Consider the following 11,242-nt stretch of genomic DNA (forward strand, 5'->3'; position numbering starts at 1 on the left):
GTGCATCGTTCGCGGTTGCATATAACCACCATTGAGCCCGTAGGTCATTCCCTTTCTTCTAGACGTTGCCTTGACCTCCTAGATCTCAGGGCATGACACCATCTGGAGACGAATCGCGAGCCACGAAGAGGCAGAGAACGGAAACCGAGAGCTCAGATGCCCCTACCGCGACTCCTGTGACGACGACGGAAGCTGCGCCCAGCGAGAAGCCAAAACGCAAGTATACAAAGGCTACAAAGACGGCACCGGACCCTTCTTCTGTAAACGAGGATGCCAAACGGATTGCTGCTCGTTTAGTGTCGGATCTTCTCGACAAGTATTGTGACAACGAGAAGCAACTGTCTGTCAGTCGCCAGCACGAAACGGAGCAGGTGAAGCAGATGCTTGAGGCTCAGAAGGCGGTATCGGAGGCTCAGAAGGCGGCGTCAGAGGCTCAGAAGGCGGCGTCAGATGCGGCTCTTCTGGCTGAAGAGGCCCGTCTCGCTACTTTGAAATTCGCATTTGAACACAAGCTTTGTGAGCCTTTTGTCGTTTTTGCGAACTGCTCTCATTTCTTTCCATAGCGCTAACCTCGCCTGAAACCAGCGGCGAGCCGGCTACCGCAACGCCTCATTCTCAAGACCTTCCAAAACAACCTCAGTCTTCAGCTCAGCTTTCTCTGGCTTCGTCACATGCTCAGCCTCAATCACATTCAGCGCATCCAGCCTTTCAATCTCTTCAGCAGCTCCAATCACTTCTGTATGCTCAACAATCAAATCAAGCATTACCTCAGACGCATCCTTACTCCCAGCTCTTTCCTCAGCAATATCCGCAGCCAGCACCAGCCCCTGTCCTCAATAATGCGCAGACTGTTGCTCAGCCAGGCGTTCTTCAAGCCTTTCAACACCAACTAGATCAGCTCATCTCATTCCCTCCGGAAACGCAGTAGATTCTCTCGGACGCATTCCCCGTATAATAGCATAATTGTACTCCAATGGACTTTTAACGACAAGGCAGTAGACTCTCGGACGCATTCTCTGTAATACTTTAATAGCATAATTGTACTCCAATGGACTTGTAAAGAAGCATATGCCGACCCGCTTGACGGGGCCAATTATTGTATTCTATGTCCCTAAGCCGCCCCGCTCGACGGAGTCAATTATTGTACTCTACATCCCTAAAGCCTTTTCAGTAATTGTAAGCGTATCGTTCAAAACCATTTCCATCGCGTCCTGTATCTCCTGGGGAAGCACTGCGGTCATATCCCCGAGGATGCACGTTGATGCGCGAACTGTCTCCAGTGCCTCAGTTTGACGTTGTTTCCGTTCCCAGTCTACGAAGCGGTGTCGAATGCCGTCGCGACCATGGCGATGCGACTGGTCCTTGATGCGAAAAAATTCGGAAGAGCACTCCTGTGGAATATGCTCCCGTATGTCGACAAATTGAACGCCGCATTTTTCGCAATAGTGGTCTCTCCCTCTTTTTGATGTGCTGCCAGCAAGGGATGCATCCTGAAACTGTAGTGAGCTTGTTGATATGCCGCAAAATCTGTGATACGTACAACGGTAGAAAAGTCGAAACTTATTTCCTCACCCAATGGGGTACCATCTTTCAAGACTGGAGTGTATCGTCCTCGCTGGCGGCACGAAGATGTGAGTTTTGCACCTGTTAGGTGCTTGTTGATATCCACCAAGTTACGCAAGCAACCGGCGCATCGGTAATACTCCTTGATTGGCGCCTTGTCGGTGGATCGGGTGGGCATAGATTTCAATGCCAACTGGTCATCCTTTTGAACTGGGAGATGTAGCCTACAGTTCTTCCGGCCGCCAGTGCCAACCTTGGGGCGTGAAGTGCCGACAATGGGGAGACGATGGAACGCGACGAGGTGATATAGTAGGTCGAAAAAAGTGAAAGGGTGAGTACCGCATGATGGCACTGGACACATAGTTGTCGGGGTCTTGTCAAGGTTTCCAAGATGTTGAGCGAACATGTGCCTAGCAAAGACGCCATTGTCTCGGAACCTTGTATAAAAAGATGAGCGGAAGAAAAAAAATTAGGAAGGACAGAAAGAGAAACTCACTGATGCATCCTTTTTGGCGGGGTCAGCGTTTCATCAAAGACACAATATGGACAGTAGATTGGAACGACAGCAACGCTCTGCTCAATGTACCCATAAAGTTCTGGATGATGGCCACCCAAACCTTCCGTCGCGTCATACACAACAACATTATCATAGATGCAAACACCACGAGGTTGCAAATCGACGTCGCCTTCTGCACGCTCCTGGAATGAAGAGAACTGGTCGTTGTAGTGAAAGACGCAGTGTTCAGCCCACGCAGACCGATCTCCGACATCGTCCTCAAACCATAGACCACACTGGGCGCAGTGATCGACAGCAATAGTCGCACATGCATTGAGACCATGCTCCTGAGCAAAGTGAACGGCCCAGTCGGCTGAGGTGTAGTTGTTGTCTTCCTTGTTGCAGATGACCTCATCAACCCACAAACATTGACGTTTCACCCCGACCGTCGGCGCTGGCTGCGTCAACATCTTTATATGCTGACCGATGTGCTTGATATATCCTTGGCGAGTCGGCCATATCTTGCCAGCCGAGTAGCAGTCTTGCCACAGGCACGGGTTGGGTTCGTAGTTATCGTTCGCATTGCTTTGAGCCTCTGCGGTCTTTTGCTTGTCGACACAGTCATGTAGATGCTTGCCTATCTGTCGCATGTCACTAAATGACGAATCGTTAGACCTCTGGCCGCTCGAAGGAACAGAATCCCGACATACCTAGAGTCCTTGTCGCATATCGCGCATTTATTGGCCTCTGTCAAACCCTCCCCTGGGTAACAAACGATGTGTTTGGTGCGATTGAACGTCGTCAAGACTAGGTATTTATTGACAAACTCAATAATACCGTCGTTGATAGCGGAGGACTTTGCATCGTCGCCAAAGACCTCGTGGAAAAAGGTGTTTATAGCGTTATTCCGGGCGGCAGCTTGATCGGACGGAGCTTTGCGACGCTCGGCAACGAGAGACGAGGTCGTATTTTCTTTTCCTTTGGTTATGGGCAAAACGGTGACGTTGGTGGTCTGCATAAACCAATGAGGACAGACCGCCCGAGAACGCCAAAAGATACATACCTGTCCAGCAAGCTGTCGGGTCGACTGTTCTTGGAAAAATTGTTTCCGAAGCTCGGTTGCCCGACTAGACTCTTCACGTCGCACAATGTTTCGATACTTTTCGTCCAATTTCTTCTTCTCCGTTTTCAATGAAGCTATCTGTGCGTCCAGCTCTGCTTTAGATTCTTTGCTGACGTCGGCACATGTCAACTGCTTGGACGTGGACCCAATGAGATTAGCGATCTGGAATTTTACCGTCGTCAGCGGGTGAGCAAGGGATAGGAACAAAAGATATAACCTTTTTTCGTTCATTGTCTATCTCGACGAGTTCTGGTTCAGCCAAGAGCTTCGCTTTATCCTCGAGAGACAACTTTGTAGGCGCATTTTCGTCTCTACGAGATGACATGTCCGACAGAGCCTGGAATGGACATGAGCAAGGAATTGGAAGGGTTTCGGGCAACATACCTTGCTAGCCTCCATGTACTGGACATTCTGGTCTCGGTCTTGCATGACGGCTCCGAGGTCCGAAGCTATGAATCGACTTTTGTAGTGTTTCTAAAGGTGACAAGTTCAATTGCAAGCCAATGCGTCAATAAAAAGACCGTACATCAAACTTGCTTGACCCTTCAACGTGGCCCATGAGTGTCGCTCGATCTTCTGCGCCCATCTGACGAGAGATGCGATTCGAGGCTCCGCGCCGACAACAATAACATGTTACATAATCTGAGAAGGAGAATGAGTGAAAGAAAAAGACAGTGGAATATGGCTTACGGATAAATCCCAGGAGCATGCTAATGCGCCGAAGATGACCAGAGAGAGCCCCGTAACTCAAAGCTCGAGTAGAAGAAAGGAGCCACGAGAGGCCATCAAAGACTTCTGCACGAAGGACCGGTTTGTCTGCCGCTTCAGGACGCATCCTGAGGATGTGATGTTGAGTGGGAGGGACTTTGGGATGAAAGATTTCTTCGATGGTCTCGACATCAGAAAAGATCTTGTCTTCGATGGCCATTGCAACAGCCGAAGAGACAGGGCAAAAAACTCGAGATTCGCTCTCGGGCATCAGGAGGAATTCCTTGTACATGGAATCGTCCTTGCGATAACCCTTGAGTAGGTTTATCTTGAGACGGATGACAACGAGTGGGCTATGGGGGTCGTCGGGGTTGGGTAGAATATGGAATTCGTAGTCCTTCCAGCAGAGGGCTTCGTTGGATCCGAAACGGCTAGAGGCTTCGACTATTGCACCGGGACGCTCGGAGGACAAACTCTGCAAGAGCAACGCATGCAGGACCTGCATCATCATGCGAGTTGTCCTGAAGCCATCCGTGTCTTGGAAGATGCCAAGAGCCATAACATCAAAATCGTGGGCGCTGAGATAGAACTTTTCGCGCTCCTTGGTAGAGAGAGGGGCAATACGCTGAAGCTCTTCAGAGTCGATGTACGCATATACTTGCTGACGAACGTCGGGGGGTACAACCTGAAGAGCTTTTCGCCGCCAGAGGCCGAAAACTGTTGCCATGAGGGTACGGATGGTCTTCTTGACGGCGTAGGGACCGAGAAGTCCTCTGGTGCACAGTGCCAAGTATTGTGTGAATTTGATAAAGCCGGCTTGTATGACGTGAGTATATGCGCATATATGCAGAGTTGTATTGACTCACCTCTGGGCGGCATGACTGACTGAGGGTTGATCTCCCTCGGTATCTTGTATGGGTTATCAGACGGCTGATTTTCGGCGCACTCTGCCCAGGCAGCCTCGAGTCGACCGTGTTGCTTGCGTGACGACGAAGAGTACTCCTTGCTGAAGACTTTGCCATAGAGCGATTTCTCTTCCTCCTCCTTGACTTCAGGAACGGCTGTCCGGGCTTTGAAGACGTCGACGCGCGAGAGCTGGCCGACTGGATCGCGGATACCCATCACGGCGGCGGCGAGTGGAGGTGGAGGTAGAAGGACAAGAAGCGGGGTCGCAATGGGGAGGCTTTTACGCGCCGGTACACGTGAGCGTCGTGGAGGTAGAAGAGGGAGGACAAGGAGCCAATGGGGAGGCAGACGCGCCGGTACACGTGAGGATCGTCGCTCATGCCAATGACGCACGGAAGGTTAGGCGGGTACGGGGCGACGGATGCGAAAGCCGGCATGTGGTGAGTGCCGGTGAGGGATCTGAGGGTGGGCCATATGTGGCGGTGTGTTGTTGCCAGCCGTCTGTGTAACTTTCTGCAAGGAGGACGGGGGAGCAGAGGCAAGGGGCGCAAACATGAAAAATACCTGACCAAAATTGACCGTTAACCCATATGCAACCGCGAACTATCGAATACCGGCGACAGATCTGAGGGGGAGCAGAGGCAAGGAGCGCCTGGCGACCGTGGCAGTGAGAGATCTGAAGGGTCCATTGGAGGTCGAGGCAACGTGGAATACACCTGCCATATATGGAATTGACCGCCAACTCCTCTGCAGCCGCGGCCGACCTTTTGTCAAATCACTCGCCTTAACGACTCGGCCATCCCAGCTTGTGGACTATTGAGATCTTTGCATATATATCCTTTATATTTCGAAGTGATTGAAATCCCCGTCTACGCCTCTTGATCACCATCTTCTCAAGCGTCAAGCAATGGACTCGCTCATACCCTTCACAACGTCCGGCGCGCTGGTGGACTGCGTGGACAGTACGTCGCGCACCGCCATGGCTTACACTGTTCAAAAATAACGTTCCTTTCTGATTTCTCGCGTCCGTGTTGCTTGTAGGGAAGATGCTCGTCATACTCAGAGACGGGCGTAAATTGCAAGGCGTCCTGAGGTCCTATGACCAGTTTGGTGCGTCTTTTCTCTTATGTGTATCTGTTTCTGTTCACCGACGTTGGTGTGTCCTGCGCAGCGAATTTGGTTCTTGAAGATACTGTAGAGCGAATATACCACGGGAATGCTTTTGCAGAGTTTCCGCGCGGTCTATTTCTCATACGAGGGGAGAACGTAGTACTACTGGGTGAAATTGTATGTGTCGTGGCTGTGACTTGACCATGGCTTAACGGATTTATAGGACTTGGACAAGGAGGATGAAATCCCCCTTCGGCAAGTCGACTATGCACAGCTGGAACCATATCATCAGAACGACATCGAGGCAAAAAAGCGGAGAGAGGAACACAAGGCGCAAGTTCTGTTCGAGGAGAAGGGGTTCTGCAAAGAAGGAGGGGAAGGCGATGGATACTAAAAATTTCCAAGGGTATCATCTGCTCGACGTCATCTCTACATTACTGATGACCTCTCTATGTTGTGTGTTTCATATTGTACTATTGACATTGACTATCGAGGTTGACTATACATGCGAGTAACAAAGCGGAGGACGACAAGACAAAGGGCTACAAAAGAGAGATAAAAATACAAGGTAAGTATCGGACAGGTAGTAAAGTCAGAAAAACTGTCATCGCTTCTTCCTCTTCAAAGTCTTCTTGTCATCCCCGTTCACCTTCACCTTCCCCTTGACGTTCTTGACTCCATTGCCGTTGACGTTGATGACCTTGCCGTTGCTCTTCAAAGGCCCAGGCTTGGCGTCTCTGTCAATATCTGCGCTCTCGGCCCCGACGAGATCCTCCATCTGTTTGCGTATTTCCCGCTCTTTGGTCGTGAGCTTCATGATGGCCTCTTCGCCTTTTGTCTTCTCGTTATTGATATCGTCCTGGCGAATGGACTGCCAACCATGATGCCGTTCGCAATCCTTGGGACCAGGACACCACCATTCAGCATCATTATCGTCGGCATCAGCAGCATAGCTCTCTTCAACACCATCACCCCATTCTTCCCACTCCTCTTCACCAAAGCAGAGTCGTTGATCCCATCCACAGATATCGCCCCCCGCCTCGGCCCGCTGACACGCTAGCTCCCATACCCGTTCTCGCCATAGAACACACTCCATCGCACGTCGCAATCCTGCTCGTGCCTTGCCAATCGCTTCCAGAGGACCAGCTAAGCGTTCGATCTCCCGCTCTGCCTTGGTTTTGCTCTTCATCACAGCACCAGTCTGACAGTGAACCACGACGCCTTCTCGGCGCTCTGCATCTTTCACCTTGGACCATAGGACCTCTCGACTACCACCTCTCGCCGTATACGCGTCTATCCTTCGTCGCATGTACTTGACACCGCACTCAGGCGAGCAATACTTGCTCAATGCACCTTTTGACGGTCGATGGCATGCCTCAGTAGACGAAGGGTCAGGATCATCAAGTCCATTAAGACACCTGGTTTTATATGTCGTCTTTAAGTTCAGCTGAGGATTTTCTGAATCACAAATCAGATGTAAGAAAGAACTCAAAGACGGAAGATGACGCACTCTGAATACAGGGTGGACATATAAACTGGTCTACCAGCTCTACCTCCAGCTCCGACATATTCACGCACTGCATATGATACCAGTCGTCACACTTATCGCAGCCAATCATGGTGCGGCCCTCGTCGTACTTGCGCTTGCACACGCAGTACACTTTGTCGTCCTCCACCTCCTTCTCCTTCTCTTCAGTTTTTTCATCCTGACCCTCCTCCTGCGCGTCACCAGGCATGACACTAGTCGACCGCGATCGAGAAACCGAAATCGAAGCAGCCTTGCCCTTTAGAGGCACCGGGGCCTCCTTCTTTCCTTTCGGACCAGGTTTCGCGGTAGTCTTGGTCGTAGGTTTCGAGGTCTTTGGCTTAGGACCGGGCTTCTTCTTCGTCTTGACAGTCGTTGTCGCAGGCGGCGGCATCGACTCCCTGTCGCGCTCCTCGGAAGCCTTCTTCTTCATGCTAGCCTTTCTGACAGGCGGAACAGGCGGCAACACGAGCTTCTCCTTCGCGGGTTCATCCTGCACTAGACTCAGTAGTTCATCTTCCACGTCAACTTCCATCCGTTCGGCTTCCTCCTCATTGACATCAGCCATCGGTGTGTCAACATCCGCCAGTTCCCTCTCCAGCTCTTTCGTAAGATCATCTTCAAGTGATGTCGATGAGGAATGGTTCGGTTTCTTCTTCTTCGGAGCAGGGGAATCGGCAAAATGCTCGAGGAACCATTCGTGCGCGTCCTCGTGCGTCATGCCGTCTTTGTGGGAGGTGGCAGACAATGGTCTCTTCGGAGGAGTGAGCTTCTCTTTATGAGCGGTGGCTGATGATGGTCTCTTTGGTGGCTGCTCTGTGACCTTGTCCTTGTTGTGCAAATGCGATGACTCTTTGTGCTTCGGATGCTTGGCTTGCTTCGTCTCCACCTCGCTTCCAGCCAAAGGCATCGGCTCGTCTTTCATAGGAGTGCTAGGTGCAGGTGTTGGTGGCACAACACTTTCCCGTCGCTCCACTTTGACCTCATCGATCATTTCGACTTTCTTCGGCGTATGCTCCTCAACCTTTCCGTAAACATGCGCATGGGCGATAGCCCTGCCTGTCTGACTTCCTGGAGGGCTCCGCTTCGTCATGCTCGTTGGAGTAGGAATGATTGGGCTAACGACTCTTTGGGTGGGCGTAGGAAGGGGGATGATCGTTGAAGAAACAGGTACTATCGGAGGCGGTATGGGCTGCTTGGAAGGAGGCGAAACATTGGGCGACACTGTCTTTTTTTCCTTTGGAGGGGAAGAGGCTATAGGGCTGGCGATTCGTTCTGATGACGATGGTTGTGGATGTCGGACCATGTCCAAAGATAGTGTCAAGGACGACGTTGATGGCACTCTATCCCGCTGTAAGAGGCCTGATATCGAGCTAGATGTGCTTGTTTTCTCGCGACGAGGCTCCGGATGAGAGATAGATGGTCTCTCCCGGGGAATGATAACCTCGGTGTTCATAAGATCCCTACTTGAAGTGGGACTAACAACCCTCTCCTCGCGTTCATTCGCATGTTGAATGATGCTTGAACCTTCCCGATCCTTGGTGGTCAAAGGACTAGGGAAACGCTCTCTGGTGATGATAGGACTCGGGTGCCTTTCCCTCACAACCACGGGGCTCGGAGGTCTCTCCCTTGCGACCGTAGGGCTGGGAACTCTCTCCCTGGTAGATATAGGACTGATTGCCCTCTCATGAAGCGGGTCAAAATGGGTGGCAATGGACAGTCGTTCTCTTGGTACGACAATGGACTCCCTAGCTGACGGGTGACTCGGAACGTACTCCTTGGCTACGAGAGGGCTTGGAATGCGTTCTCTAGCTGAAACGGGGCTTGTAACATGCTCCCGGGACAAGATAGGACTTGCGTTGTGGTGTTCCCTCGAGCTCGTGACTCGATCCCTGGTCGGAGCTCCATCCCTGAGATATATCGGGCTTGTAACACGCTCCTGGATCGAGATAGGCGGGAAGGCAGGGACAGGCTGCTGCTCTCGGGAAGGGATTGGGGTAATTGTCGGGGTATGGGCGGTGTGTTCACGGGTAATCTGGTCAATGATGACATGTTCGCGAACATGTTCACGATTGCCGACGTGTTCGCGAGGCAGTGCAACGTGTTCACGGGGAGGCACGGTGACGACATTTTCACGGGGAGGTAAACCGGCGACAGTGATTGAATGCGATCTATCTCGGTGATGTGTGATAGATGGATGGGTGGAGATTGGTGGAATTTGCATCGGAAACGAGCGACCACGCGGATCCCTGCTACGTGCCCGTCAGATGAATGTAATCCAAGGACCGATGAGACGCACCCTGAAATCATGTCCCTCTCTCTATGAAGCTGTCCCGTTTCCCTCTCAAAGAGCGATTCCCTAAGAGATTGTGAGCCAAGCGAAGTAAGAAGTGATGGAACCAACCTTGGATCCCTTGGCAAAACGGGCGACCTATGCAGCAAGTGTGAAGAGACGGGTTCATGATTGGATGAATGAGATGATAGCGAAGATATCGAGTCCCTGTGTATTCGGGGAATACCTTCTTGAGAGGATATTGAGTCTCGATGAGCATGAGTGATGATAGAGTCGCGGTGGGAGGAAAGTGAATCGCGATGAGACGGTAAAGACTCCCTGTGTGTTGGGATCTGTGCCAAGGAATCCCTATGCGAAGGTTGGGACGACGGAATGACCTGCGATGGATGAGAGCCTATGGAATCCCTACGAGCTCGATAATCCGTGTGAGACATCGGATCCCTACCAAGGGCTTCCCTTGAGGCGACTTCCCTCTGAGAGTGAGACGATATCGGAATAGAGCCCATAGAGTCCCTCCGGGATCGCATGGTAACAGAATCCGTGTGGGATGTGGACTGAGACGGTATTGAGTCTCTATGGACCAACATGTCTCTAGAGTCTCTCTGGACGGGAATGGCCTCTCTGTGTGATAACGGTGGGATGGCGAAGGCATGGTGTTGTTGTTGAAACGTGGGCGGGCTGCGTACGATGGTTTCACGAGAGTGCAAGACTGAGGGGCTGGTTACACGGTCCCGGGATGAGAAAGATTGAGGGAAGATTGAGGGGCTGGTGACTCGCAAGGTCGGATCACGGACAGATGGTGGGAATGTCGGGGCAAACGATGAAGACGGTGGAAAGGAGTCGCGGGACGACGTCGGGCGCGATGAGCGGAGGGTAGGACTTGTGATGTTTGAGAGAGAAAGGGCGGGACTGCATGCTGAATTAGAAGAAAGGGCGGGACTTTGTCTCAAAGAAGGACCGGGAACGGCGGGACTGAGTGGCTGGTACTCATGGCCTGATCTCCCAAAGCCAATCTGGCCCATTGCCATCCGTTCTCGCTCGTGCAGCAGTCGCTCCTCTCGTTGTTGCCGTTCTCTCTCCTGCTCTCGTTCTCGTTGCCGTTCTCTTTCTCTTTCTTGCTCTCGCTGTCGTTCCCTCTCCCTTTCCACCTCTCTTTCCCGTTCATCTGAATAGCGCCGCTTCTTTGCAGGGTGCTGGTACGGGTCGACATTGGTTGGAGAGAGTATGTGGTCGAAGCCGTGACGGGGCGCGGCAACAGGCGGGAGATGATGATACGTGGACGGTTGGTGTACTGAGCGGTCGATATTCAGTGGTAGGTGAACGGTCGCTGCTCAGTCTCCGTCGTTCCTGCGACGCGGCCTGAACAAGGGCATCGAGGCCAAAGACATCGGTATGCTGCTGGGGAGTGGCGGTGGTGGTTGGAAGATCTTTTGGGCTGTCGTTGGCGTCGTCATCGTCGCAGAGCAAGGACGATATAGCCAGGCGTCGTGACGACATGAATGTAAAAGAAAGAGACCG

General features: G+C 52.0%; 4 protein-coding genes across 4 annotated transcripts; 2 read left to right on the forward strand and 2 right to left on the reverse strand.

The window, feature by feature from the left end:
• The first annotated feature begins 19 nt into the window (after positions 1–19).
• EV420DRAFT_1744331 (uncharacterized protein) lies at positions 20–1,090 on the forward strand. The gene is made up of 2 exons (XM_060480099.1): positions 20–516; positions 564–1,090. The coding sequence occupies exons 1-2, from the start codon at positions 93–95 to the stop codon at positions 926–928; spliced, it is 789 nt and encodes a 262-aa protein (XP_060336177.1). The 5' UTR covers positions 20–92; the 3' UTR covers positions 929–1,090.
• On the reverse strand, positions 1,091–5,495 carry EV420DRAFT_1512930 (uncharacterized protein). The gene is made up of 10 exons (XM_060471693.1): positions 4,757–5,495; positions 3,873–4,706; positions 3,709–3,824; positions 3,567–3,656; positions 3,400–3,519; positions 3,123–3,344; positions 2,770–3,071; positions 2,060–2,713; positions 1,541–2,000; positions 1,091–1,490 (listed from the first exon to the last, which is right to left on the reverse strand). Exons 1-10 carry the CDS (start codon positions 5,010–5,012, stop codon positions 1,149–1,151), a joined length of 3,396 nt encoding a protein of 1,131 aa, XP_060336178.1. The 5' UTR covers positions 5,013–5,495; the 3' UTR covers positions 1,091–1,148.
• Positions 5,496–5,538: 43 nt separating this feature from the next.
• Positions 5,539–6,423, forward strand: EV420DRAFT_1512931 (Sm-like ribonucleoprotein). The gene is made up of 4 exons (XM_060471694.1): positions 5,539–5,758; positions 5,838–5,906; positions 5,968–6,083; positions 6,130–6,423. The coding sequence occupies exons 1-4, from the start codon at positions 5,704–5,706 to the stop codon at positions 6,298–6,300; spliced, it is 411 nt and encodes a 136-aa protein (XP_060336179.1). The 5' UTR covers positions 5,539–5,703; the 3' UTR covers positions 6,301–6,423.
• Positions 6,415–11,073, reverse strand: EV420DRAFT_941613 (uncharacterized protein). Its single transcript, XM_060484079.1, has 3 exons — positions 9,731–11,073; positions 7,417–9,683; positions 6,415–7,364 (listed from the first exon to the last, which is right to left on the reverse strand). Exons 1-3 carry the CDS (start codon positions 10,750–10,752, stop codon positions 6,511–6,513), a joined length of 4,143 nt encoding a protein of 1,380 aa, XP_060336180.1. The 5' UTR covers positions 10,753–11,073; the 3' UTR covers positions 6,415–6,510.
• Between the last annotated feature and the right edge of the window lie 169 nt (positions 11,074–11,242).

This window comes from Desarmillaria tabescens (genome assembly GCF_030435595.1).
Source record: "Desarmillaria tabescens strain CCBAS 213 chromosome Unknown EV420scaffold_5, whole genome shotgun sequence".
NCBI lineage: Eukaryota > Fungi > Basidiomycota > Agaricomycetes > Agaricales > Physalacriaceae > Desarmillaria > Desarmillaria tabescens.

Coding starts and splice junctions, on each gene's coding strand:
- EV420DRAFT_1744331 (XM_060480099.1), top strand. CDS start 93: ATGACACCATCTGGAGACGAATCGCGAGCCACGAAGAGGCAGAGAACG. Junction 517..563: donor CGCATTTGAACACAAGCTTT/GTGAGCCTTTTG, acceptor TTCTTTCCATAG/CGCTAACCTCGCCTGAAACC.
- EV420DRAFT_1512930 (XM_060471693.1), bottom strand. CDS start 5,012: ATGGGTATCCGCGATCCAGTCGGCCAGCTCTCGCGCGTCGACGTCTTC. Junction 3,520..3,566: donor AGTACATGGAGGCTAGCAAG/GTATGTTGCCCG, acceptor TGTCCATTCCAG/GCTCTGTCGGACATGTCATC. Junction 2,714..2,769: donor ATATGCGACAAGGACTCTAG/GTATGTCGGGAT, acceptor TTCGTCATTTAG/TGACATGCGACAGATAGGCA.
- EV420DRAFT_1512931 (XM_060471694.1), top strand. CDS start 5,704: ATGGACTCGCTCATACCCTTCACAACGTCCGGCGCGCTGGTGGACTGC. Junction 5,907..5,967: donor GAGGTCCTATGACCAGTTTG/GTGCGTCTTTTC, acceptor TGTCCTGCGCAG/CGAATTTGGTTCTTGAAGAT. Junction 6,084..6,129: donor TAGTACTACTGGGTGAAATT/GTATGTGTCGTG, acceptor ACGGATTTATAG/GACTTGGACAAGGAGGATGA.
- EV420DRAFT_941613 (XM_060484079.1), bottom strand. CDS start 10,752: ATGGCAATGGGCCAGATTGGCTTTGGGAGATCAGGCCATGAGTACCAG. Junction 9,684..9,730: donor GAGAGGGACATGATTTCAGG/GTGCGTCTCATC, acceptor ACGGGCACGTAG/CAGGGATCCGCGTGGTCGCT. Junction 7,365..7,416: donor ATGTCCACCCTGTATTCAGA/GTGCGTCATCTT, acceptor TTTGTGATTCAG/AAAATCCTCAGCTGAACTTA.